The sequence below is a fragment of the Oreochromis aureus genome, linkage group 23, assembly GCF_013358895.1.
Source record: "Oreochromis aureus strain Israel breed Guangdong linkage group 23, ZZ_aureus, whole genome shotgun sequence".
In the NCBI taxonomy this organism is placed as follows: Eukaryota; Metazoa; Chordata; class Actinopteri; order Cichliformes; family Cichlidae; genus Oreochromis; species Oreochromis aureus.
Window position 1 is genome coordinate 45,447,859 of NC_052963.1, and position 27,523 is coordinate 45,475,381.

The 27,523-nt window shown below is 46.0% G+C and overlaps 1 protein-coding gene across 2 annotated transcripts in view; it reads left to right on the plus strand.

Annotated features, from left to right (window-relative positions):
* Positions 1-26,795, plus strand: part of fbn2b (fibrillin 2b) — a 66,021-nt gene extending 39,226 nt beyond the window's left edge. Inside the window, exons 10-65 of one of the 2 annotated variants that reach the window (XM_031745821.2) lie at positions 1,499-1,651; positions 3,127-3,321; positions 3,447-3,590; positions 3,781-3,900; positions 4,013-4,138; positions 4,217-4,339; positions 5,024-5,299; positions 5,424-5,477; positions 5,559-5,684; positions 6,064-6,189; positions 6,300-6,419; positions 7,825-7,962; positions 8,065-8,115; positions 8,255-8,380; positions 8,460-8,687; positions 8,762-8,887; positions 8,976-9,104; positions 9,238-9,363; positions 9,479-9,604; positions 10,380-10,502; positions 10,580-10,705; positions 10,948-11,073; positions 11,320-11,442; positions 11,581-11,703; positions 11,785-11,910; positions 11,991-12,113; positions 12,237-12,359; positions 12,511-12,672; positions 12,758-12,826; positions 12,909-13,034; positions 14,721-14,846; positions 14,957-15,106; positions 15,188-15,259; positions 15,357-15,482; positions 15,889-16,014; positions 16,238-16,363; positions 16,646-16,762; positions 17,144-17,272; positions 18,211-18,330; positions 18,440-18,562; positions 18,646-18,798; positions 18,886-18,951; positions 19,041-19,166; positions 19,524-19,643; positions 19,728-19,850; positions 20,040-20,171; positions 20,262-20,387; positions 20,494-20,700; positions 20,876-21,001; positions 21,078-21,200; positions 21,769-21,885; positions 22,001-22,129; positions 22,278-22,397; positions 23,372-23,603; positions 23,708-23,861; positions 23,953-26,795. In XM_031745821.2, coding sequence (XP_031601681.2) covers positions 1,499-1,651; positions 3,127-3,321; positions 3,447-3,590; positions 3,781-3,900; positions 4,013-4,138; positions 4,217-4,339; positions 5,024-5,299; positions 5,424-5,477; positions 5,559-5,684; positions 6,064-6,189; positions 6,300-6,419; positions 7,825-7,962; positions 8,065-8,115; positions 8,255-8,380; positions 8,460-8,687; positions 8,762-8,887; positions 8,976-9,104; positions 9,238-9,363; positions 9,479-9,604; positions 10,380-10,502; positions 10,580-10,705; positions 10,948-11,073; positions 11,320-11,442; positions 11,581-11,703; positions 11,785-11,910; positions 11,991-12,113; positions 12,237-12,359; positions 12,511-12,672; positions 12,758-12,826; positions 12,909-13,034; positions 14,721-14,846; positions 14,957-15,106; positions 15,188-15,259; positions 15,357-15,482; positions 15,889-16,014; positions 16,238-16,363; positions 16,646-16,762; positions 17,144-17,272; positions 18,211-18,330; positions 18,440-18,562; positions 18,646-18,798; positions 18,886-18,951; positions 19,041-19,166; positions 19,524-19,643; positions 19,728-19,850; positions 20,040-20,171; positions 20,262-20,387; positions 20,494-20,700; positions 20,876-21,001; positions 21,078-21,200; positions 21,769-21,885; positions 22,001-22,129; positions 22,278-22,397; positions 23,372-23,603; positions 23,708-23,861; positions 23,953-24,330 — 7,610 coding nt within the window. In that variant the 3' untranslated portion in view covers positions 24,331-26,795. The remainder of the gene's footprint in view (positions 1-1,498; positions 1,652-3,126; positions 3,322-3,446; positions 3,591-3,780; positions 3,901-4,012; positions 4,139-4,216; positions 4,340-5,023; positions 5,300-5,423; positions 5,478-5,558; positions 5,685-6,063; positions 6,190-6,299; positions 6,420-7,824; positions 7,963-8,064; positions 8,116-8,254; positions 8,381-8,459; positions 8,688-8,761; positions 8,888-8,975; positions 9,105-9,237; positions 9,364-9,478; positions 9,605-10,379; positions 10,503-10,579; positions 10,706-10,947; positions 11,074-11,319; positions 11,443-11,580; positions 11,704-11,784; positions 11,911-11,990; positions 12,114-12,236; positions 12,360-12,510; positions 12,673-12,757; positions 12,827-12,908; positions 13,035-14,720; positions 14,847-14,956; positions 15,107-15,187; positions 15,260-15,356; positions 15,483-15,888; positions 16,015-16,237; positions 16,364-16,645; positions 16,763-17,143; positions 17,273-18,210; positions 18,331-18,439; positions 18,563-18,645; positions 18,799-18,885; positions 18,952-19,040; positions 19,167-19,523; positions 19,644-19,727; positions 19,851-20,039; positions 20,172-20,261; positions 20,388-20,493; positions 20,701-20,875; positions 21,002-21,077; positions 21,201-21,768; positions 21,886-22,000; positions 22,130-22,277; positions 22,398-23,371; positions 23,604-23,707; positions 23,862-23,952) is intronic. The other variant, XM_039606979.1, reaches the window with a different exon arrangement.
* Positions 26,796-27,523: the final 728 nt, after the last annotated feature.

Genomic DNA, 27,523 nt, shown 5'->3' on the forward strand with positions numbered 1-27,523 from the left:
CACACTCCCATCCTCCTCCATTTTTCCCATTACATCTCTCTGACATCCATGTCCTGTGCCTTACTTCTGTGGGTTGTGGTTTGATGTTGGTCTTGCTCCTGTACATCCTTTCCCCTAAACCTTTGCTGTCTGCACAGATGGAGAGGAAACCAAGGGGAGATCAGTAAACCTATACCAACCAATCTGAGCTGGATGTTTCAAACCACTGATCGCAAATCCACAAAACTGGGCTTAAAAACAAAAGACAGTCTCAGCTTGTTTCCTCAACATGTGACTGTTTGACTCTCAGCTCCATACATGATCTCTTTGGTTTTTTGTGTTTAGAGTAAATTCACAGGAGTGAATCATTTTTATAGGGCATACTGTTTGCTCGCTCGCTCTGGTGTTTTAGAAGCAGGATGTTTGTTCTCGTCTCTGCTGGATGCGCTGTGCTGTGATGAAGTAGACCACTGGGACCTATTGGGGCCCCTGACAGTAATCAGAGCCTAATGCTCCGTCACACAGTGAAAGTTTGGAAGAAAAAAAGAAAAGAAGACCTGTCCAGTCAGTCAGTCTGTAAAAACACCTCACCAAATGAAAGCATATGCTTGTGCACTGGAGCAACACTAGTGAGCAAACCAACATCTGGATCCAATTGAAGTCATCACCATCCTCATCAGCACCTCCCCTCCCCGTTCCCTTTGTCCTCCACCGTGCCTAAAGCTCAGTCGTACCTTCTGGATCTTATAGTCTGTGGAGTTGATTGCGTACACTGTGTACTTGCATGTGTGGAAAGCATATGTTTGTGAATATGTATGGAAGGTATACCTCTGTGCTGCTGTAAACATGAGTCTGCGTGCTGCACTGTATGTGTGCTCGCAGACGCAGCACCGCATGTTCTGTCTAACTGGCAAGAATTACGCCACATGGAACTGATTAATTCCAGACTGCTGGCTCATTAGTGAGTTAATCGACTTGCGCTCCTCCCTCACCCCCTGACCCCCACCCTGCTCCCTAGTTTTTCCTTTTCTGCTCCTTCCTCTCTGCACTTAAACATCTCTTTCATATGTCTTTCAGTTTATAGAAAGATAAAAATGCACAATCTCTCTGCCACTTTGCCTTGATTTTTTTCTGCCTTTTGGTTTTTGTTTCCCCCTCAGTCACCTCCTTACATACGCTCATTGAGCCCCCGCCCCACGTCCTGCCCCACTGACCCTGACCTGGCCGACTGTAACAAATAAGACCTCTTTTCTGGAGGCCCTTCAGATGCCTGCTGTTAGTTGAAAGCCCAGGCAACCTTTCCCACTGCTAACCTATAAAGAAACTTCCTCCCAGGCACCACACAGAGGGCAGCACAGCCTTCTGACCTAAACTTGTGTTGATTTGAATTTTTTAAATCGTAACTCAGCGGCTGGCGAGTGGCGACAAAGCTTTGTTTTGCTGTCCTGTTTGCATGAAGTCTTTAAGTCTTAGTTGTTACTGTATTTTCAGCTATATACCTGATATTCTTCTTCTTCAGATCAGCGTGTGGGAACCTGTTTCTCTGCTCTGGCAAACGGTCGCTGTGCTGCAGATCTGACTGGTCAGTACACCAAGATGCAGTGTTGCTGTGAGACAGGACGATGCTGGGCTTTAGGGCAGATCCCTGAGATGTGCCCCGTCAGAGGGTCTGGTGAGTATATGTGACACACAGGAAAGAGGACACATCTCTCATGGTTTAGTTCAGCTCATTTCCATTGTATTCATATAGCACCGACACAACACTGTCACCTTAAGGTGCTCCCAGGGAGGGGCAGCCATCCTGTCTTCCTTCTCTCAGATGGCCCCGCCCCTTCCTGAGGTTTCTTCCTTCCCACTGTTGCCAAAGTGCTTGCTCATATGATTGTTGGGTTTTTCTCTGTATGTATTATTGTAGGGTCTACTTTACAATAGAAAGCGCCTTGAGGCGACTGTTGTTGTGATTTGGCGCAGTATAAATAAAGTTGAATTGAAATAAAATCGCTGTGACTGGTTGGATGTGAGGGGACAGGACAAAAGACACGCTGTGTAAACGATCCAGACAATAATAATAACTACTGATTAAATGCAGAGCTGTGTAAACACAAAGCTGACTGATAAAGAAACACCCAGTGCATCATGGGAATCCCCCAGCAGCCGCCTGTTGCAGCATAACTAAGGTCACCTGCTCCAGTTCTGACTGTAAGCTTTAGAAAAGGAAAGTTTGAAGCCTCATCATAAAAGTAGAGAGGGCGTCTGTCTCCCAAATCCAAACTGGGAGCTGTGGTCCGGAAGCTGAAGGCTCTGCCTCCCATTCTACTTTTAAATATCTGTCTGTACTTCAGCTACACCATGTTGGCAACGCTTCTTAGAGAGTTTTTAGGAGAACCTGATAATAAAAAATACTTGTTGGCTCATTCTGTGAGATACATGTGAGATTAAAATCAGGAAAACCCATTCAGCACCTTCTTCTTTTCTTTAGACAAAATGAGATTTTAAAAAGCTGCGAGAGCACAAGTGAAACGAGTTCAGCAGAGTCGAACTAAACAACGCCAACGCTGTAAACGTGAGGCTGTTTTGAGTTTGTGTTGCAGCTCGTGACATAGAGGCAACAGCATCATCCACTTAGGCTGATGAGCATGATGTCATGAACAAAGAGCAAACAAAGAAGCATGGAAAGGATTTATGTGGAGATAATTACCCATCATCCCCCTGCTCAAGATGGATGAGATCATGTGACCCAAACTCATCTGTTACAGAGTGCTCGCTCTCTTCCACCGTTAAACTTTGGCTTGTGTGTTTTGATTTATCGTCACTTCCCAAACTAAGAGGATTACATTTGTCCATGTTAACTGTTAAAAAGCACGTGTGCATACATAGCTGCATGTCTATTATGTGCATGTTGCTTTCATCATATTACTTAGTCAGTTTCTGTAAATCTCAAACCAGTAAATTAATTTACTCGATGGCCTCACTGCAGCTGAAGGAAGCGGATATTTCAGGTGGATCCACTCCAGCTTTAAGCAGTCCGGCTGATTCGAGCACTTTCAGTCCAAATCGCTGTAATAATCCACCTAAATGGTTTTTCTTGGCTCTCTGAATCAAACAGTTGTTGGGATCCACTAGTCTGTGCTCTGTTTTGTCTTGTAGATGAGTTCAGGCGTCTGTGTATTGTGGGCGTTCCTCAAGTACACGGTTTCTCTCAACACCACAATGGACACTACCCCTATGGATTCAAGTTCCCCAACGGCAACGGTAATGGAGGGATCGGCAACGGAGGAGGAACGTTTGGAAACAACGGAGGAGGAACGTTTGGAAACAACGGAGGAACCGTCCAGCACATAAGTCTGTCCCACTGTGGATCTGAATGATTCTTTTAAATGAGATTTAGATGAAGCTCTGTGGGAGACTAACCCAGACAGACTTTGTGTTTGTGCTGTCTGCTTTACAGGCCTGTTTTGTCTTCTCAGGCACTGTTACTGTGAATGAAACGGTGGACGTGTGCAAACACTTTACCAACCTGTGTCTGAACGGACGGTGCATCCCAACACCTACAAGCTACCGCTGCGAGTGCAACATGGGCTACAAACAGGATGTTCGTGGGGAGTGCATTGGTAAGAAACACTGCATATTGTGGAGGGTACATGCAGCGCCACAGTTAACTGCATGCACTGCACTGCCATCTTCTGCCAGTCTAAGGAACTTGATTCAAACGTGGGTCTGAAATGTGAAGCGTGGTGTTCGTGTTTGAGAGTTAAATCCATTTATTCTGACCTTTTATGTGCTCTTATTTTTCTGCTCCAGATGTGGATGAATGTGTGAGTAATCCATGTGTCAATGGAGACTGCGTCAACACAGATGGATCATACCACTGCAAGTGCCACGAGGGGTACCAGGGAACCCCCACAAAACAGGCCTGCATTGGTATGTCTGCGAAAACAATGTCATATCATAAAATCTGTGTTTTCCTTTCATTCTAAGAACTTTTTTAGTTTCGGAGACCATTTAAGGAGCCGTCTTTCTTCTCTTTTTTAAGATATCGATGAGTGTATTGTGAATGGAGTGATGTGTCGTAATGGCCGCTGCGTCAACACTGAAGGAAGCTTTCAGTGCATCTGTAATGCTGGCTTTGAGCTCACCCCTGATGGAAAGAACTGCATTGGTAAGGAGCAAAACCAGAGAAGGCTGAAGCTCACATAAGCCAGCAGCTCTCTGAACGTTTCCTCTTGGTCCACTCTAGATCACGATGAATGTGCCACCACCAACATGTGTCTGAACGGCATGTGCATCAACGAGGACGGCAGCTTTAAGTGCATCTGCAAGCCTGGCTTTGCACTTGCACCCAACGGGCGCTACTGCACCGGTATGCCGATTTATTAAGTACAAACGCAGACTAAAAGTCAGCCAAAGACGTTCTGCTTCGAAACAGCGATGACGGATTTGGTGTTGTTTGAAATTCTGCAGATTCCCCGTTGACCGTTTGAAGTTTTGCTTCAGTAGTCAGAGTATTTGAGGCTTCCCCCAAAATGCTTTTATGCAGAGCCCAGAAAAAGAAAGATTGATGAATTTCTGAATCTCTGTCGAGAGATTTTGTCTTCAACATTCAAGAGGAGCCGCCATTCCCATGACGATCATACCATAATACAGAGAGCGCTCGCACGTCCAAAACACACACGGCTAAACGAGATCATCTAAACTCTGAGTGACCTCATTCTGTCTTTATGTACCTGCAGACTCTGAGAGTTTATTACCACTTTATCGCCACCAGAATTCAACAAGATTTTTAACTATAGTCCCAAACATCAAACAAAACCAACATATTTTATTCTTTTTCATCGCTGTATAATAATTTTGAATAAAACTAAATAAAAACAAAATAACTTTAGATGCACTGAAAGAACATCTGAAGTAGCTGTGATGCAAATAATGAATCACTAAGAAAAATCCGGTGATTTCTGGAGGAAACCCGTTGTAATTCTGGTTTTTATAGTCTTGTGTGATAAACTGAGCGTGACTCGATGTGATGCATGCACACCGTCTCTGTCAGATATCGATGAGTGTCAGACACCTGGCATTTGCATGAACGGCCGCTGCATCAACTCTGAGGGCTCCTTCCGCTGCGAGTGCCCACCAGGCCTGGCTGTCGATGTGGATGGTCGAGTGTGTGTGGACACACACATGCGGACTACCTGCTACGGTGCTATCAAGATGGGCACGTGCTCACGCCCGTTCCCAGGTGCAGTGACCAAGTCGGAGTGCTGCTGTGCCAATCCAGAACATGGCTTTGGGGAGCCTTGCCAACCCTGTCCCGCCAGAAACTCAGGTACCGTCCTTGGTTCATCTTACACTTGATTAACAGTTATGGTCTGAAAATGATAACTTTACCCTAAGCCAAACATTCAGCTCACACAAATCTAATTTTCATCACATCCTTTATTTCTGCCCAGCTGAGTTCCAGGCCGTGTGCAGCAGTGGTATTGGCATCACAGCTGATGGCAGGGGTGAGCAGGAAGTTTGAAAGTAACCACAGTGTCGCTAAAAAAATCTTCAACATCTTCTGAATAAAATATAATCTTTCCCAGATATTAATGAGTGCGCCTTGGACCCGGATATCTGCCAGAACGGCATTTGTGAGAACCTCAGGGGAAGCTACCGTTGCATCTGCAACGCTGGCTACGAGTCTGACACCAGCGGCAAGAACTGTGTTGGTGAGTCGCTCTGAAGCGGTTCATGACTGTGCTTTTCAGAGTTAGCTGTGCTTTCGGTGTGAGCCAAGAGGATTGCATCGTTTTTTGACCACATAGTTTCTACATTTGTAGTTTCAGTAGTTAGATACATGAAAATGTCAAAAAACAGCACAAACATGAATGTTTTTGACTCATATAAGCTGCTGCAGTTGCAAATGTTCAGTTCTCTACGATACTGACAGGTCTACAAAGCTAGAGCAGCTAACGTTAGCTCAGCTGGTACATGTCAGAGGGTGAACATTACAAGGTTCTGATGGTTTGCATGTTTATACTTCTAAATACAAGTTTCTTTGCATTATTCCTGTTGTGACTCAGTGACTCTGTTTCCTCTCTCTGGCAGACATCAACGAGTGTCTGGTGAACCGTCTGCTCTGTGACAACGGCCAGTGCAGAAACACTCCTGGCTCCTACACATGCTTCTGTCCTAAAGGCTTTGTTTTCAAGCCTGAATCAGAGACCTGTGAAGGTGAGCACACACACACACACACCTGATAACAGTCTGTTGTGTGTGTGTCAAACAATGATGATGAATTGGAATCAGCTCTGACCTCAGGTGTGCGCTCGCCTGTGTTTCAGATATCAACGAGTGTGAGTCCAGCCCGTGCATCAATGGCGCGTGTCGTAACGTGGCTGGGTCCTTCCACTGCGAGTGCACCCACGGCAGCAAGCTGGACTCCACCAACACCATCTGTGTGGGTAAGATACTCCTCCTCCTCAATGGTCAGTGCAAATTAAGGAAGCACTGCGGGGTCCGAGACACAGCTTGTGTGAGACGATTACACAAATCATTTCTTGCAAGAGTCTTTTCCTTCGAGTGATTTTAGTCCACGTCCGCTCTCCACTCTTGTAAACAAACACTGAGGTTTCAGGTTTTCAGGAGCGATCCAGGAGGATTATCATCCTCAGATGATCTCACAGACAAAGCAACACGCAAAGCTTTTAGATAAATACTTGCTTGCGTGGCCTTGATTCTCTGCTTTACCTCAGAGAAATCTGCCACAGATTTAAAATGCTGTGCCAGACTTTTTTAAGAGGTTTTATTCGTTTTTGGAAATCGCTCTGAAGAAGCTACATGCTACAGCTGGAAGGGTAAATGAGTCATTGAATGAATACTCATGCATAGTACATGAGCCGGTTGTGTTTGTCTCTGGTTCCTCTGGCTGAGTTCATTTCTGCTTCCTATGTTGAGAGCCCGCCCCGTGGAGGATGGAGGATGAAAAGTAGTTTTTGGTGGTTTTATGTTTACTGACCTTGTGTCAGGTTCAGCTGTGAGGCAGGAAGGAAAAGGCACAAACGGCTCGACAGACTCAGAGTAAAACTCAGAGCAGCTTTGCTGCAGAGGCCTCACAACAAAACAACACCACACATGAACGTAACTGGAAATCCAAACTAAAGAACTTTAGAGGCAAACACGACGACAGACTCACACAGACAGAGGGAGACGCAGACATGTACACACAGAGGGAAATGAGGGAACGGCCACGTGTGGGAACACAGCTGTGATCTGTTCCCTCATTTTGAGACAAGGAAAGCACACGAGGCAGGAGACTATCAAAATAAAACAGGAAACAACTGAGACACGAGCAGGGCCGCCTCCAGACTTTTTTCATAAGGGTGGCCATACGGGGGGTCAATAATAATACTGGGATGGGACACAAAAACAGAGAATGAAAGGGAGGGGAGGGGGTGGTGACGGGAAACCGTGAGGGTGAAGTTAATCTTTCAGCTCATCGTAGGGTGTCTTCCACTCATGGTGCTCACATTTATTAAAACTGTTACCAACATAGGACAGTCAGTAGCCCAGTAGACCCAGACACGAGGACACGACAGACTGGGACCGGGAACAGGCTGGACACCAAACGGAACAGCAACCAGGAACCTGGAATAACAAAGTCAGATGTGCTACAAAATACTAAACTGAAGCCTAACTGAAACTAGAATATGAATCTGTCTCTAAATCTGAAATAATGAACCACAAAACCTCAATAAACTCAAAGACCGTGACACCGTGTGCTCTTAGAGCAAAGCTGTCGCTGTTACAGCCGTAACTCTCACCGGGATCCTTTACTCACGCCTTCTCTGTTGTTCTTTGGCTCTACAGATAGCATGAAGAGTACTTGCTGGCTTACGATTCAGGACAACCGCTGTGAAGTCAACATCAACGGAGCCACGCTGAAGTCTGAGTGTTGCTCCACGCTGGGAGCTGCGTGGGGCAGCCCGTGTGAACCCTGCGAGATCGGTCCGTAGATTCATAGATGGTGTTAATTACATCAAATATAAGCCAAACTACTGCTTCATAGAAATACTTTTATATGACATCTTGAGTTCTCGTGGTTCTCAGATACTGCTTGTTCCCGAGGATTTGCTCGTATGAAGGGCCTCGTCTGTGAAGGTGAGAACATCTGATGTCTAACTGAGAACTGACCTTTGTGGAATAATTAGTCCCTGTAACGTGTGCCTGCAGATTTCTTCCAAATGTGCGCATTTTTTTGGCCTTGCAATAATGATTCTGAAACTCTGCCACCATGCAGACATTAACGAGTGCGAGGTGTTCCCTGGAGTATGCAAAAATGGCCGCTGTGTGAACACCCAGGGCTCGTTCCGCTGCGAGTGCGCCGAAGGTCTCACCTTGGACAGCTCTGGGCGCACCTGTGTGGGTAAGAGGACATCAGCCGATGATGTTATCCTTTTTTCCAAAGTTCTGGGAGAAATGACTTTCATTTTCAATTTTTCTAGACATGCGCAGTGAGCAGTGCTACCTGAAGTGGCATGAGGATGAGTGTGGCGAGCCGGTGCCTGGGAGATACCGTCTGGACATGTGCTGCTGTTCAGTGGGTGCTGCCTGGGGTGTTGACTGTGAGGAGTGTCCCAAACCAGGCTCACCTGAGTACAGAGCCATCTGTCCCCGAGCACATGGCTTTGCCAACAGAGGAGACATCCTGACGGGCAGGCCCTTCTACAAAGGTCATTCTGCACTTACTGAATGTGCTCACCTTTCATACGTTCTTTCGCTTCACGTTATCTGTGTTTGTTTTCAGATGTGAACGAGTGTAAGGTTTTCCGTGGTCTGTGCACCTACGGAACCTGCAGGAATACCATCGGCAGCTTCAGATGTCGGTGCAACAACGGATTCGCTCTCACCTCCGACGAGAGGAACTGCACAGGTGTGAACGATGGGCGCAGACCGCAGCTAAGTGGCACGTCTCCTGTAACGAGCGCACAGCGAGCACTTGTTTTGTGTTTGTGTTTCAGATATCGATGAGTGCCGAATCTCTCCTGACCTGTGCGGTCACGGTACATGTGTCAACACACCCGGCAGCTTTGAGTGTGAATGCTTTGAGGGCTATGAGAGCGGCTTCATGATGATGAAGAACTGCATGGGTACGTATGAAACACACTCAGAGAGTTTTGAGACGCCACACTGAATGTGACGTCAGTCCAGTCGATATTTGGCTCTGCTTTTACATTTCCCTTTGACTTCCTCTGTATCCTGCTGACTTTTATTGCCACACAGACATTGATGAGTGTGAGAGAAACCCATTGCTGTGTCAAGGAGGAACCTGCCTGAACACAGAAGGGAGCTACGAGTGTGATTGTCCCCCTGGACACGCGCTCAGCATGGATGGATCGGCCTGCGAAGGTGCGGCATACATCACACTGCCAGTGCCATGACGGAGAGACGGAGAGGTCTTTAATAATTAACAAAAAATAGTTTTGTATCATTTTAAAGTCTCTGCACTTTGTTGTTGGTTCAGATGTGAATGAGTGTCAGCTGAGTGACAACTTGTGCAAGAATGGCCAGTGCGTCAACATGATGGGAACTTACCAGTGCTCCTGTGACACCGGTTACCAGGCCACACCGGACCGACAGGGTTGCGTTGGTGAGTAGAGCTAAAGTCATACTAGAGAGTGTGTGAAAGCGAGGCTCGACTCCTGGAAGAAGAAAGACTCCTGCAACAGCAAAGATGATGGGAGCTCAGGAGGTAGAGGAGGTCATCTACTGATCAGGAGGTTGGGGTTCGTTCCCCGGCTGATCCTCCAGTCTGTATACCGAAGAAGAAGAAGAAGTTGTATAAAGTGCTGCGAGTCTTCAGCTAGAGTAGAAAAGTGCCACATAAGAACCAGACCGTTTAAGGCTGTGTAATAATTTGGGTCCAGTCATTTGCGGAGTGGATGCAGCAGACAGAAATAACCGAGACAAGCTTTAATGATTATCCTGCAGGACAGAAACGCGACTGGGAGCGCAAAGGGAGACTGACACAGTTTATACAAAGAGTAATGAGGGAACATGTAGGGAACACAGCTGCAGACAACAAACCAAACATGACAGGAAGCGACACTCAGCTCACGAAACACTTAGCAAAATAAAACAGGAAGAGAGACACAACTGAACAGGAGGACAAGAAATACACAAGACTTCCACGAAGGAAGGACTGCGGGAGGAGAATGGGAATGCCAAAAGGAAAGAAGAAAACTAGAACTAGAGGAACCAATCAGAAGATAACAGAACTGAAAAGCACAAAATAAAACTAGAACAGAAACGATGAAACTATGCAGAAGATGAACTTTAATCACTTAGAAACCCAAACGCCCGAATAACACAGACACACAGATGGGCTGTGTGTTTTCATTCATAGCTGTGACCTCTCATTGCAGATATTGATGAGTGCACCATAATGAACGGAGGCTGTGAGACCCACTGTACCAACTCAGAGGGCAGCTACGAGTGCAGCTGCAGTGAGGGATACGCACTTATGCCTGACCTCAGGACCTGTGCAGGTAAAAAGACAGCATGAAGGAGAAATGTTACTGCGTCGCTGCGTGTAGCAAACTGAATCGTCTGCCTGTGCTGTCAGATATCGACGAGTGTGAGGAGACTCCTGACATCTGCGACGGAGGCCAGTGCAGCAACATTCCTGGAGACTATCGCTGCTTGTGTTTCGATGGATTCATGGCCTCCATGGATATGAGGACCTGTATCGGTAGGCCTATAATTTGAGTGTCTTCATCTTGATCTGTAAATCCATTTCCCTCTTTTGTGATTTTGTGTCTTTTTCATCTGCCGCCTTAATTTATTCATTCAGTCTCTGTCGTGTTTATAAATATAGATGAGCTGTCTGTGGCTGCCCAGCATCTGTGGGACTTCCACTGTCACTCTCATTTTGTGTCACTGTAATCTCCACGGTGAGAACATTCATGTATAATCTTCATCTGTCCATCTCAGATGTGAACGAGTGCGATCTGAACCCAAACATCTGTCTCCATGGTGACTGTGAGAACACCAAAGGCTCCTTCATCTGCCACTGTCAGATGGGATACTTTGTCAAAAAGGGATCGACGGGCTGCACAGGTACATCAGAGGCCGAGCTGAGAGGTCGGCGCCTCTGTCGGGACTCTCTGAGATGACACAGCTCGTTCATGCATACAATAGTTCCCGATCTAAGGCTTAGAAAGAGTATGTGAAGACCTGGTCAGAGCTGTCCTTTCCTTAAAAAAAGGAGAATTTCACCTGAGAAAACCAACACTAACATTATTAGTGCTGCCTGCTTCTTCTTTGACTTGATTTGCAATTGTTGCTTAATGTGAATATTTCCAGATGTTGACGAGTGTGAAATCGGATCCCATAACTGTGACATGCACGCCGCCTGCGTCAACCTTCCCGGAAGCTTCAAATGCCGCTGCCGAGACGGCTGGGTGGGAGATGGCATCAAATGCGTGGGTGAGTGGGTATTACTCGGCTGTGGGATGCACTCGGGGTAGTTTATGTTGCAGCATCGGGTTCGACAGAGCATAAAAGGAATAAAATTTCCTCGTTAAATCAAGAATATGCTAAGCTTTCCACTTTTCTCTCCTGCAGATGAAGATGAATGTGCTGCAGAGGACCACAACTGCAATCCCAACGCAGACTGCGTCAACACGCCGGGATCCTACAGGTGCACCTGCAAAGAGGGCTTCAACGGAGATGGCTTTTCATGCTCCGGTAAGACTGTCGGAGCTGTCCCGATTAAAGCCAGCGACTGTGTGTCCAGCACACTGTAAGTTTTTAATATGTCCCTCTCAGACATGGACGAGTGTGCAGACAATGTGAACCTGTGTGAGAACGGCCAGTGTCTGAACGCCCCGGGAGGCTATCGCTGCGAGTGTGAGATGGGCTTCACTCCTACAGAAGACAGCAAGGCCTGCCAAGGTGCTGCGCGTCACTGTTTCTTCCAAACAGGTGGTGTCAAAAAGACAAAAACACAAACTGTCCTTCTCTCCTCCCCACAGACATCGATGAGTGTAACTTCCAGAACATCTGCGTGTTTGGAACGTGTCAGAACCTTCCAGGGATGTTCCGCTGTGTGTGTGATGATGGCTACGAACTGGACCGCAGTGGAGGAAACTGCACTGGTTAGTGCTTCTGTCTCAGCTCATGAATCTGCTTTAAAGCTTTGCTCATCGTTTCTTTCATCTGCACTTTCCATTTACTGAAGCATTTATATGAACAAGTTTTCTGACCGTACGTCAATGCAGACATCAACGAGTGTGCGGACCCTGTTAACTGCATCAATGGACTCTGCGTGAACACACCAGGAAGCTACCTGTGCAACTGTCCACCTGACTTTGAGCTAAACCCCACAGGAGTGGGCTGTGTGGGTGAGTCACACTGAGAAATGCAGATGTTGTCTGTTCTGTACCAGGATGGGTCACGCAGCATAATGAATTAATGTGTTTGATATATTTGTGAGCCGCCCAAAATGTTGCTCATTTCATTCTTGGACTCGCTGCCGTTCTGTGTCTTTTTCAGACACCCGTGTTGGGAACTGCTTCCTGGATGTCCTCGCCCGCGGCGATGGAGGAATCTCCTGCAGCGCAGAGATCGGAGTGGGTGTGACCCGAGCTTCCTGCTGTTGCTCAGAGGGGGTCGCCTGGGGAAACCCCTGTGAACTGTGCCCCCTGCTCAACTCCAGTATGCACAGACCCACTCACTTCATTTATTTACAGTGTTTATTTCCAAATGCAAACCTGCATGTGTGTCTCTGTCCCGTCTGCAGCCGACTATAAGACTCTGTGTCCGGGAGGAGAGGGTTTCAGACCCAACCCCATCACTGTCATCCTGGAGGGTAAAACGTTGTTTTCTCTCCTGTGTTTAAAGACAACACGTTGGTGTCACTGATGGATGTAACAAAGTGAATTCTTTTCCAGATATTGACGAGTGCCAGGAGCTTCCAGGCCTCTGCCAGGGTGGAAACTGTGTCAACACATTTGGCAGCTTCCAGTGTGAGTGTCCACCAGGGTACTACCTCAATGAAGAGACTCGCATCTGTGAAGGTAAGAGCTGAAATCAAAGTTACACTGACAATCCTGTTATAGAGACACTTCCTGTCAGAGTTACTCCAGGGTCTACGTCTGCTGTAACCAAGGAAACATGCACAGATAAGCTCAGCAGCCCCGAAAACAAAACTCAACCAATGAGAAACTGCAGTTTAAGAACTTAAAATAAATGAACAGGTGTGAGGAGAAACCTTAGCAGTTATTTTTAAATATTAGCATTAATCACATGTGATATAAACACATACGCATAAACAGGTAAACATGGCATGCAGTCGGTCCCCGTCCCCTGGGCCTGGGTCATGTGATGTAGATGGACTGAGCGTGTCCCAGTCCCTCCTGTCCTGCTGCTTCTTCTTCTTCGCCTGCTGAGGATGTCTGACAGCCGTCCTCCTCTTATCACAATTCTTTCAGTTGTACGACTGTATTGTTTTTATTTATTGAGTCACTTCATTTCTTTTTCACCTGATAAACAGTAAAGTCAAGATGTTTTTAATGTATTTATGTTTGTATATTTATTCATTTGCTGCCTAAATGCACACACACAAAAACAACAACATTCAAACACACAAACAATTACAGCCAGTTGAGTTACACAGTAAGGATACCCAGTAATCCTGTAACAACCACACATGTTCCCGTCAGTGTGGTTTCTGTTTCTCTTCACGTCCTTAATATGATTCTCACCACTGTACCTGTACAATATATGTTAAATACAGAGGTCGGTAGTAACTAATTACATTTACTGAGTAACTTTTTGGAAAAAATTACTTTAGGAGTTTTACTACATTTACTTTTTAATTTTACTCGAGTAATATTATCATGAGGTATCGCTACTCCTAATCAAATAATAAACACGTTTGAACCAAAAATGCAGGCGACACAAACCTGCAGTTTGTTAATGTTACTCTGTCTGCTCAGCCTGTCGGAGATGAAGTCACAGCATCACTGGAAGTTCTTTACTCTGTTCTAACTTATCTTTATTTTATTATATTTCTATTACCTTCTCTAAATATTAGTTTAATAATGATTTGGAAACCTCTTTCTTCTGCTTAGATTTATTCTTTTGTTTTTGCTTTTCAGTCTTTAAAATACCAACATTTGCACTAAACTTCATATTTTTATCTCATTTTTAAACATTAAATCAGATGTTGTGATCAGTCACTCAGTACTCAAGTAGCCTTTTTTATTAAATACTTTTTTACTCTTACTTGAGTAATTTCTTGGAGGCTACTTTGTACTTTTACTTGAGTAAAACTATGTTGAGGTAGTGCTACTATTACTAGAGTACAATGTTTGGCTATTCTACCCACCTCTGGTTAAATACAGCTGTTTTCACTTTTACCCCCATTACAAAATATGTAATTAATACATCATTTATTATTAATATTACAAGTAGTGGTGAAATATGAGGACACATTTTGAAGTAGCTAACAGTGTAGATAAGTACATGAAATAGAACATTTTATTAGCCAGTGCTGTTGCTAGTAGCTGATATTATTTGTGGATTCAAATATGGATAAAAAGTAACAAAGTAAAATTGTAACGATAATAACATTTCAGATCCAATCTGAAATAAGCGTGACAGCGATGGTTGATAAAGCTGTCGTTGAGTCCAGAGCTGGTAAATATCACCCAATAGGAGGTCTTTAACACGCTGCTCATGCTTTCTGTCTTTATTTGCAGATATCGATGAGTGCACGACTCACACTGGGATCTGCGGGCCCGGCACCTGCTACAACACTCTGGGCAACTACACTTGTGTGTGTCCACCTGAGTACATGCAGGTCAATGGAGGAAACAACTGCATGGGTGGGTGGTGCAGATCAGTCCTCGCTGTTTCTTATTTAAAGACATGTCCAACAGTCGAACAGCATTGTGTCAAACCTTTCCTAATGACTACTTTCCTTCTCGTGTGGCAGACATGAGGAAGAGTGTGTGCTACCGCAACTTCAACGACACTTGTGAAAACGAGCTGTCCTTCAACATGACCAAGAAGATGTGCTGCTGTGCCTACAACGTGGGAAAAGCTTGGAACAAGCCATGTGAAGCCTGTCCAACTCCTGCTACCAGTGAGTTCCAACAAAGTCCTCGAAACACGAGCTAAAGCGTGTTTTCCATCGCTGATTCTCAACTGATTTCTTTTTCTCCAGCTGAATACCAGCTGCTGTGTGGTAACCAGGCTCCTGGCTTCATTATTGACATCCATACTGGCAAACCAATTGGTAAGTGTTACAACATCAAGAGCCCCCACCTGCTAATCGTGCATGTTTACTGCTGTGCCTCGTGCTGTAAATAGACCCCGGTGGTGATTTTCTGCAGATATTGACGAGTGCAGGGAGATTCCTGGCATCTGCGCCCATGGAGTGTGCATCAACCAGATTGGGAGCTTCCGCTGTGAATGTCCGATGGGCTTCAGCTACAACAACATACTACTGATCTGTGAAGGTAGCACTCAGGCTTTCAGTGACATTTGTATTGGTCTGAAATGTCCTTTGTAATCCTCCCAGAGGAAGACTCTGACTTAATAACTTTGCTGTGCACACATCCATACAGTATGTGTCACACTCGAATTACAGTATCCACATAGCTGCTTTTACAATCACTTCTAGCAATATAGTCATTGCTGCCTTTACCAACAAGAGTTGTCTCCTTGTAAAAAGCACAGTGGCTCTAAGTGGAAGTACCTGCCAGAGCCATCAGTCAGCCAGTCAGCAGCTGTCTGTACTGTATCAGAGCCAAAATGGCGCTGTTGTGTTTCCTGCTGTCCGCGAGCTGACGGCGTGCTCTGACCAGACAGTTACAGAGCCTGTGATTGATGCCCACTGTTTCTCTCCTCCTTCCTCTGGCGTAGATATCGATGAGTGTAACAGCGGGGACAACCTGTGCCAGCGAAACGCCAACTGCATCAACATTCCCGGCAGCTACCGCTGCGAGTGCTCGCAAGGCTTCAAACTGTCTCCCAGCGGGGCCTGTTTGGGTGAGTCCACACTGTGTGATCGTGTAAGGAGTCCACGGAGAACACGAAACGGGTTTCAGTTTATTCAGCTTTTCTACATATATATAAAAAAATGTATTTAAAGATGTCAGTTTAGACTTTGGGAAGCTATCTTTGGGTATTTAAGACTCGCCATGATGATCATAACTAAACATGTTAGTGGTGTGCTGCGTTTTGCTAATTTTCTGTTGTCCCGTGTCCACAGACCGTAACGAGTGCCAGGAGATCCCCAACGTGTGCAGCCACGGCGAGTGTATCGACACGCAGGGCAGTTATCGCTGCATCTGCCACAACGGCTTTAAGGCCACTGCTGACCAAACTATGTGCATGGGTGAGAAAAACACAGCGCGCACACTTTATATCCCACACAGACTGTGGGACATGGTAAAGAAAGTAGAGAAGAACTAAAGAGTAGGAAACAACAACTATTGTACAAAAACATTTCATTCAGACTTTCGGTTGGTACTTTGAGTCTTTTTCATTAGTGTTGTACAGAGGGCCAACGTCAGAGGGAAGATTAGGGAAATCAGTACAGGTGTTACAATACAAACACAAATGTGTACATTTGGGTCAGTACACTTTATTTGATGTTGTTCTTGTTTGTGTGTTTCAGACGTGGATGAGTGTGAACGGCAGCCGTGCGGTAACGGTACCTGTAAAAACACCGTGGGATCCTACAACTGTCTCTGCTTCCCCGGCTTTGAGCTCACTCACAACAACGACTGCATGGGTACGAATCATTGCTGTTCTCCTCCGCAAAGGTCAACGGCAGTTTGAGCTTTCTGTGAAAGGTCAACGTCTTCTTGACAAAGCTGTAGTTGTCATATTATTAAAAGTTACGCCCTTACAATTCAATAAAAACAGGCTGCCCTTTGCTGCGCTGTGACATTTGGACTGACGTGAAGTAAGATTTAGATGTTCGCTCTGTGTTCTTACTGTTCTTTGGCTTCATGGGGAAATTTGTCAAACTGTATTAAACATTATGTCTTTGAACCTTTTCCTGAAGGCAGCTTTGTCACAGAGTCTGGATGTTAGGAAGAGAAAATAGGTTTATTCTTTCCAAATGAAGAAATTCGGACGAATCCTAATCTTTCCACCGTTTACCTCACAGATATAGACGAGTGCAGCGCTCTCCAGGGCCAAGTTTGCAGGAATGGACAGTGTATCAACGGGCTGGGCTCCTTCCAGTGTCTGTGCCACGAAGGCTATGAGAACACGCCTGATGGGAAGAACTGTGTTGGTGAGTCACCGGTCAAATCCTCAAGAGTAGGAAACCAGGTCGAGGTACGTGTGCAGATCAGGACAGAAATGCTGAGCTGTCACTCGAGAAAGCATCACGCTGTAAGAAATCAGTTTAGACTTGGTGATGCTCACAAAGCAGGAGATGGATCTAAAAAGTTCTCACAGGGTTTCCAAGTGTCAAGAAAAGTATCGTCAAGAAATTCAAAGAGAGCCAGAACGAGCCTGGAAGATGAAGAAGCAAAAGATTTTAAAGACTCTGGAAAGAAAACTAGTGAGAGACGTGTCTAAAGACTCCACAGCAACTACGAGACACTAACTACCACCTGCACAGGAATGGACTGCGAGACTGAAGAAAAGTTGACTTTTACAGAAGCGACACCTTCAAGCTGGACTGAAGTGTGCTGAGGACAACCTGAGGAAAGATTAGGTCCTTTGGTCCGTTGAGACAAACCACAGAGACGATGTCTGAGTTGGGATGGGAGTGTTATGCTGCAGGGAAGCCTCAGTGTGCCAGTCGGGTTTTGTCTTACAACCAGACGAGGATCCAAAGCATCCGTCGCTCCTGGTGAAGAACGACTTCCAGAAGACCAAAGTGAAGAACAACGAGTGGTCTGAACAAAGGTGTGACGTAACAAAGTCTGTGGGATGAACTGAAGACCAAGGTCCACGTCTGAGGATCATCAAATGTGGAAGAGCTTGAGAGATTCTCCAAAGAAGAGCGGCTCTGATCGCTCAGGAGACGAGTGTGAGACAAACAGCTGCACGCTGTTATCCAGCTAAAAGGCCTGTTAGCATCAGAGAGGCTAATCATTTTGACCCTGGTCATTGTTGTAAAATAACGTCTGAAATACTAATACTGCTGCTGTATGTTTGGAAAAGCTGTGGTAAAAATCCCTCGCAGCATGTTTGACACACATCTGTGTACGGTTTTCACAGATATCAATGAGTGTGTGAGTCTGCCTGGCACCTGCTCTCCGGGAACCTGTCAGAATCTGGACGGATCCTTCAGATGCATCTGTCCTCCTGGCTACGAGGTGCAAAATGACCAGTGTATCGGTAAGACACACAAAGAGTCCTGATGAACGCCTCCACTTAAACATCAGGGAGTCAAAGACAGTCAGGCCGCCTGCTCATGCACGCACGCTCTTTTATGCTCACCTCCAAGATATCGATGAGTGTGTGGATCTCAGCCTCTGCCAGTTTGGGACCTGCACCAACACCCCGGGCAGCTTCCAGTGCTCGTGCCAGCCGGGCTTCGTGCTCTCTGACAACAAACGACGCTGCTACGGTGAGAGAAGCTGTCGAGTACAATCGAGGCACTTGGAGGAGATCTTTGAAAACAAAGCTGACTCTTTATTTCTGTTTTGCCAGATACCAGAGAGAGCTTCTGCTTCACCAAATTCGAGGCAGGCAAGTGCTCGGTCCCCAAAGCCTTCAACACCACCAAGGCCAAGTGCTGTTGCAGCAAGATGCCCGGAGAGGGCTGGGGACTGCCCTGCGAGCTGTGCCCACGCGAAACCGATGGTTTGTGAAACAAAGTCATTAAGCTGTTCGAACACACGCAGTCGCATGCATCAAATATTAAAACTGACTTTTATGATGTGTCTCCAGCTGCCTTTAACACTCTGTGTCCCTACGGCCACGGAGCCCTGCCTGGACCGGGCGATGCTCGCGAAGGTGAGCGCTGCAACACCGAGCGAAGCGTTTTCATTTGAAGAAGAGTGGCGAGAGGCTTCGATGGGTTAACTCTCTGTCCTTCTCTGTAGATTTGAACGAGTGTCTGGATAACCCGGGCATCTGCCAGAACGGCATCTGCATCAACACAGACGGGTCTTTCCGCTGCGAATGCCCCTTTGGATACAACCTGGATTACACTGGCGTTAACTGCATCGGTGAGATGTGCAGAGTTTGCATTTAATTCACATTTTTTTGCCATTTCTGTAACAGTGTAATGTAATACATTTGTTTTACTGACTTTTAAGCATTTAACAGTTTATCATCAGGAATATCTCCAGTTTTGTAGGCAAACACTGGTCGTAGTTAATAAAAAGCACTTCTTTTTAGGAACTGTGACCTCTTGGATTTTTTCGGCTGCATCAACATTATTAATCACCAAAATCAATACCGGGTCATTTTTCGGCCTTGATTTATTTTGGGACCTGCTAATGAATGCTTTTAAAATCTACAGTGCGCCATAAATTTTTGATTAGTTTTAATTGCCTCATCTGTCTGCTCTCTGGCCTCTGCAGACACTGATGAGTGCTCAATAGGAAACCCCTGTGGAAATGGAACCTGCACCAATGTGGTGGGAGGATTCGAGTGTTCGTGCGAGGAGGGTTTTGAACCAGGACCCATGATGACCTGTGAAGGTCAGTCATTCAGTAGCACGAGTCAAACTGACTTATCAGAGGGCAGTTAATAAAATAACGTCTCCAATCAACTCTCTCCTTCAGACATCAACGAGTGCTCCCAGAACCCCCTGCTCTGCGCCTTCCGCTGTGTGAACACATTTGGCTCCTACGAGTGCATGTGTCCCGCTGGCTACGTGCTGCGAGACGACCAGCGCATGTGCAGAGGTGAGCCTGCCACCGTGGATTCGTTATTAAAACTGCTGCTTTTATTTTGTAGACAGCTCACCTTCCTGTGTCTTCATGTTCATGTGTGATGTACAGAATCTTGTTTCGTGTATTTTCTAAACAGTGTAACAGGTTTTTTAGTGCTTTAGCTTTGACCTTGGATGAACCATCTCTCATTCCTCTGAGCAGACCAGGACGAGTGCTCAGAGGGACTGGACGACTGCGACTCCAAAGGCATGACCTGCAAGAACCTCATCGGCACCTTCATGTGCATCTGCCCGCCTGGCATGCAGCGCCGACCTGACGGAGAGGGATGTATGGGTGAGTGACAGTGACTAACACGGGGAGAGATGGAGTTCTCGCACATACAGCATTGTCCTCTTCACTCGTCTTTTCTCTGTACCCCCGCAGACCTGAACGAGTGCCGCACCAAGCCCGGCATCTGCAAGAACGGCCGCTGTGTCAACACAGTGGGAAGCTACCGCTGCGAGTGCAACGACGGCTTTGAGCCGAGCTCCACTGGAACCGAGTGTATCGGTGAGATCGCCGCAGTATAAGAGCCTGCTAAGCACGCAGCGTTCGGGTGAACGGGGCCGTAACTAAAGTACTGCTTCTGCTCTGCTCGGTCCTTCTTTCCCTCCAGACAACAGAAAGGGCTTCTGTTTCACAGAGGTCCTGCAGACCATGTGCCAGCAGTCATCAACCAACAGGAACAGCGTGACCAAGTCTGAGTGCTGCTGCAACGCAGGTCGGGGCTGGGGGTCACAGTGTGAGCTTTGCCCGCTGCCTGGCACCTTACAGTACAAGAAGATGTGCCCACTCGGTCCTGGCTACACCACTGATGGCAGAGGTGAGATGCTCAGTAATGAGAAGAGATTTTACTTCTGTTTTTCTGCATTTAATAATGTTTAATGTAACTGGCTCTACGATTCTAACCTGTAAAACAAAGCGCGCTGACACAGCAGAGCATGAGGCTGAATGTTGTGTTTCTCGGTGTGGCTTCTATAATCTCTCATCTCTTCCAGACATCAACGAGTGCCAGGTGATGCCGGATCTGTGTCGTAACGGTCAGTGCATCAACACCATCGGATCCTTCCGCTGTCACTGTAACGTGGGATACAAAGCCGACTTCACAGCAACCTCCTGTGTCGGTACGTCTGCTCTCTGCCTTTCCTGAATATTGATAAAGAATGCCTCTGTGTTCTCACTGTGGTCTTACTTTTTCAGATATGGACGAGTGCGCCCTGTCCCCGAAGCCCTGTAACTTCCTGTGTAAAAACACAGAAGGCAGCTACCTGTGCTCCTGCCCCAGAGGATACAGCCTGCAGCCTGATGGGAAGACCTGCAAAGGTATGAAAGCCCACTGCATCTCTCTTTAGCTGTGTCCAAATCACAAGCTGCTTTCTATTGGTCCTGTTTATAGCCGGCTGCTGTCTGCGCTACGTTCTATTTATTGAACTACAAAGTCGAAGATAATAATTCAATGTAACAAACATAAGTATTAGTTTTATGGTTTTGAGGCTTCTGTGTTCTGTGAAAGTGTGAGCTGTGCCCCCCTGGTGAGCAATCACAGTACTGCATCATTGACAATAAACACAGATAGTTATTCAATTTGTAAACAACTGATTACAATTTAATAACCCCGAAATGTTCCTGACTAAATATTTAAATTATATTTAAGATGTATTTGTGACTGTATCAGCTCACTGACAGGAAATAGTTCAAACCTAAACAAACACATCAATAATGTATCAAATGATGAAATGTATGAAAACTCAGATCTGGTTTAGCAGAGTTGTAATTTAATGTTTCACTGGTTCTCCAAATGTTTCCTGATTTCAAATTGGGCTGCAGATTCTTAGATTATGGAAAAAGCTTTTCCAACAGCTGTGATTTCATTCCTCTCTGCTCTCTGAAGATCTGGACGAGTGCGCGACCAAGCAGCACAACTGCCAGTTCCTCTGTGTTAACACCATTGGGGGCTTCACCTGTAAGTGCCCCGCTGGCTTCTCTCAGCACCAGACTGCCTGCATTGGTGAGTGCAAAAGAAAAAGAAAACCAGATCGACCTGAAACTGGTTAAATATGAGATGTTTTTACAGTTCGTGGGTGCAGAAACACTTTTTTAATCGGTTTCTCAAATTTTGCCAGACAACAACGAGTGCACCGCTCAGAACAGCGTGTGTGGTTCCCGGGCCTCTTGTGTCAACACGCCTGGGAGCTTCAACTGTGAATGCTCCAAAGGTTTCTCCTTGGACACAACGGGCTTTGAGTGTGAAGGTAAGCAGGCGTGATATCCTTTACAGTTAGAGGTCAACGAGAAACGAGTGTTTCTGCTGACATGTTTGTGATCAGGCTGCAGAGCGGGGTCCAAAATTGTTCTTCCACTGATTTTTGTCACTAAGTGAGAAGTTTTCATGTTTTTCAGATGTGGATGAATGTAGCAGCAACCACCGCTGTCAGCATGGCTGCCAGAACATGCTGGGAGGTTACCGCTGCGGCTGCCCTCAGGGCTACGTCCAGCACTACCAGTGGAACCAGTGTGTGGGTGAGTACCTTAACACAGAGTCTGTGAGGTTCTTGTTCAGGGCAGCAAGCAGTACAGAGACCAGAATAGAGGAGCTAGTGATTCTAGTAGGTAAGCGAGACATTTTCTAGTTTTATAATGAAACTATAGATTCATATTTATAATAATAAGACAAGCTGGAGCAAAAAATGAGATATAGATAATACAGAAATATCTGGATGTTTGAGAGCTCTGTGTGCTATAAAGTATGGACGAATTGTCACATATCTTTATGTATTTTGTAATAAGTGTTGTCATAATCAAACTATTCAATTCAACTTTATTTATACAGCGCCAAATCACAACAACAGTCGCCTCACGTACTTTATATTATAAGGTAGACCCTACAATAATACAGAGACACCCCAACAATCAAGTGACCCCCTATGAACCAGCGCTCGGGGACAGTGGGAAGGAAAAACTCCCTTTTAACAGGAAGAAATGTCAGGCAGGACCAGGCTCAGGGAGGGGCGGGGCCATCTGCTGCCACAGATAAATACATTTCCTTTTTTTCTATTAGTGTCTGTACGGGCTTTTAGTGTAACACAGATTGTAACATTTCAATGTTTTCTGCATCCTTTACTGTTCATTCATTGATAAACAATAGAAATGTTTTAATACACACTTACCAGCCACTTTATTAGGCATATCTTGTCAATACCCGGTTGGACCTGCTTTAAGTCTTCATGACACAGATTCAGTGTCTTCTGACAGCTCTCTGTCAACCCTAGGAATCCTAGTAGTTTCTGAAACACCAGCCTGTCTGCCTCCAACAAACATACACCCTTTTCCCCCAGATTGGACTTTTGTACATGTTTACATGCCTAAATGCTTCAGGTTGCTACCATGTAACTAGCTGGTGAGATATCTGTATTAACTAGCAGTTCAGCTGGTATATCTAAGGTGGTCAGCGAGTGTATAAGAAGTTAAAAACTTCCTCTCGTCTTTCACTGCAGATGAGAACGAGTGTCAGGGAGCGTCGGTTTGCGGCTCGGCCTCCTGCTACAACACGCTGGGTAGCTACAAGTGTGTGTGTCCCTCTGGCTTTGACTTTGATCAGGGTGTCGGTGGCTGCCAAGATGTGAATGAGTGCACCACGTCCACAAACCCCTGCATCTATGGCTGCTCCAATACTGATGGAGGCTACCTGTGTGGCTGTCCTGGAGGTTTCTACAGAGCAGGACAGGGGTGAGGGGTCACATTGCACCAAAACATTTTTCGTGATGCTGATTGTGAAATGAATTTTCTCTGTGCACACGCTGAACTTGGCTGATATGCTCGTCTCCACCCAGTCACTGCATAACCGGCTCAGGTTTCCCGGGCCAGTACGTAGAGGGTGAGGATGAAGACAGCCTGTCTCCCGAGGCCTGCTACGAATGTAAGATCAACGGAGGAGGAAAGAATGGACGACACAAGCGCGATGCTGATGAAAATGAGCTCAGTCAGGTATATTCGTTAGCTCCTTCTGGTTTCAGGTTGAACTTTTTTAGATTATGAGAATTGACAGCCATCCTCTGTATCCTCGTTCCCCCCGCAGGAACCAGCAGTCAGCATGGCCAGTGTGGACACGCAGGCCTCTATCCCTGTTAACATCTCTCTGGCCTCCTTGCTCAACAAGGAGCCTCTACTCGAGCTTCTGCCCGCCCTGCAGCCCCTGGAGCACCACGTCCGTTATGTCATAACCCACGGCAACGCCGATGAACATTTCCGCCTGCTGGAACGCCGCGACGGAAAGAGCGTGCTCCGACTCGGCAAGAAGCCGCCTCCACCTGGATCTTACCGGTTGGAGATTGCCAGCCTTCGGCTGTTTGGGCCCCGAAAACTGCACCAACTAGAAAAGCAGCATGACATTGACTACCTACAAGGGGAAATAGGTGACGCCCTGCGCATCAAGCTCCACATCCATCTGCACTGAGCTCAGAGTGCCACCCTGCTCTGGACTGATCTCTAAAGCCTTTTAACCTTTTATCCAGTAACTCCTACACAGAGTCCCCCTACAGGACCACCACACCAACAGGGGGAAATCGAGGGCTACGAAAGACTGAGTCAGCTCTACCACCACTTTGTTAATGTTCAAATTATTCTGTGTTCTTGTTTTGTGTTTTTGTTCTTTTTGTTTTCCCCTCCACTCCTACCCGACCCAGCGCTCGTTCTCCACCCAGAGAACCAGCGGAGGCGACGCAGAGAGGTGTCTTTGTGCTTGGACCACGCCCACCTCCACCCAAACAAGAGCAGACAGGAAGCTCACGAGTCCATGAAGCACTTTTGTAGATGAGACAAAACAACAAAGCTTTAATTAGAAGTGAAGTGCTGAGAACTGTCTTTAGACGAGTATTTAAATCACAGGCAGCATCTACAGATGTCATTGTGTTTAGTAGCATCGAGAAAAATAGAGTTTAAGGTTCAAGATAAGGGTGCCACCATGGTCTAAGAACAAGCTCACTTCTCTGTCATCTTGGGCCCCTTACATATCCTAGTAAGTCATTTAATGTATTTTTGCTGTTCAGAAACACAAAGGACTGCATCGTATACACAGCATTTCAGGTTGATTCGCTCTCTGTTTGATATCCGGATGCCAACGAGTCTTTTTCAGAAAACAGCAAGTTCTCCTCTCGTGTGACTGATGTTGGTCCTGCGTGTTTGCGTGTGCGTGTTGTCACGTTTGGTTACCTCAGTACTTCTCAACACCATGCTGTGATGCTAACTTTAAAACAAAAGAGGGTGCTAATGTCCCTCAGCATCCATCGTGAGCAGGGAATACAGCAGCGAGTAGCTCGGAGACTTTAAAGAAGATAGATCAGGTCACGATCAGGTATTTAAGCTTTCAGTGATTTTGACTTCACTGATTCAGGACCTGTGAGCCTTCATGTAATCAACAGTCTTCCTACCAGTGTTGGCTGTCGGAGCCTTGTAGCTTCTTTACTACAGTCACACATTTAATGACAATAAGCTGACTTTATCTGCCTTCTTTGGCTTTACCGTGAGCTCGGTGTCTGAGGACTGAGCCTTAGACATTCACTGCAGCCCCGAGGACACAGATGTCCATTTCACTCGAACTCGAGAGCATCTGTTGAATTCACCAAACGGGCGTCGCGCGCCCGCCTTCTTGCACGCTCTACACAGACGGCACCGTCCAAAGCAAACGGAGTATCTCCAGAAGCCAGAACCATCTCCTGCCGCGTGGGATGTCGTACCAACCCCATTCTCCCGACACTTCCCAGAATTCATGTGTGAAAACAGCTGAAGGGACATACACGTGAATGCAGTAGCAGCCTCAAAGGTACATGACATGTTAAACTGTAACTAACAGCAGTGCTTTACAGAGTAAGGGCTTGCACATTAGAACGCAAAACCTCACAAAAACAAGAATATGCTTCAGGTCATACGTCCTTTGTCATGATTTTTTTCCTCCTGAGGGGAAAAAAGGTGCTACATGATACCCAACGCTGTAGAAGAAGCGCAGTCTTTTTTTCTTTCTTTTTTTTTTTTTTTTTTACCAGGTTTTATTGCTGTTGTCTCCGTCTTTTGTCTCAGTGCTGATAAACCAATATTATTATTATTATTAAACTTGCTTCTTGAAGATTTAATTGTATATTTTTAAGTGAAATGTAGATTTTTTTTTTAAAATGTCACAGCTGCCAGGCCAAATAGTCACAGATTGAAAGCTTTTAAGTGTTGTTGGCTGTTTTGAATCCAAACCAAAAGCGAGCATGTGCTTGGTCATCCCTGACTGACGTGTTCAGGCAGTCAGATCAGTCTTTGAGATAATCAGGAGCTATCTTTTATCACAACAAGTAGGGAAGCTTACACTGTGTGTACAACGATCGAGGCCAACATGCCAACCATGCTCGGACCTGTGGTGCTAAATGCTAATCCTTCTCTTTGAACACTTGAGGTATTTCATCGAAGACGACGTTTATAACACATAACCATGTTCTAACCTGGGAACCTTTGTATACTTTGTATCTTTATTCTCATTTTGTAATTTTTGTTGTTTTTTTAAAACTTGCCACTATGTTTTATTTTTTGAAAGGGCACCGTGTTGCCTGTGCTTACTGTATCTCAGCTTCAGCGTCAGACTTGAATATCGTCATCATCGTCGAGGTATCGTGTGCTTAACGAAAGCAGCATTCGTCACACCTGTTGATCCCACAGTTTAACTGAAAGCTGATATGACAATCATCCAGTCACACAGCATCTACAAGATGAGGATCACGTAATAAAGCGGCCATCGCGGGACATCCTGTGACATCATCTCTGAAAACCAAAGATTTATGACACCAAACGGCAGTCTGTAAAACTTAGAGTCATTCATATTATATTGTAAACCTTTGTCCACTGACATAAATGGCAATAAAGTATTGTGGGTTATATTTTTAAGTTGTGTATTCTTGGCACTGTGTCTTTGTGGAGAACACATACGATAGAGGCATGAGGAGGTGTGACAGGTGGGTGCTGTGGCGTGTCCAGCGGGGTGGCCTGGGGGGGCACAGGCCACCCCCCCAACCAGACTGGCCACCCCAGGTGCCACCCCGAAGCCAAAACAATAAAATCCAATGAAATATCAAATGTACGATTATGTTTTCACAGTGAAGCTCAGATATCCGAGTGTAAGTGAATGCAGCATCGGCTTCTGCGCTATTAGCATCATGTTAGCAAAGGTAGGAGAGCCAAGCACGAAAGACAGCACCACAGAAAACAGTTTTTCGGCGAAAGATTAACAGTTTAACATAGCTGGACTGGCCATCGAGCATGGCGGAGCTTCCACGGCGGCTAGCAGGTGGATGAGGGAAGGGTAGGCAGGAGGAGGAGAGACCCGAAGCAGCCGCTGGTCCGAGTGTCAGGTGAACTGAACTTCAGGTAAGAAGTTATGACCTGCAGTCTATCCGGGTCAGATATAAACCAAGTTTAGGTGGAGTTTATTTTCGTTGTGCTGACTTTTTACAGTCAGTTACAATAACTCGTACTGCGTACTAGCTAGCATGACGGAGTTTATATACAGCTGGGTGGGTGCTGTGATGTTACTGATAGTGAACTTTATTCATAAGGTTAGTTAGTAGAGTTGCCAACAGCTCCTTAAAAAAGGGAATGGTCCCTCATTCAGAGAC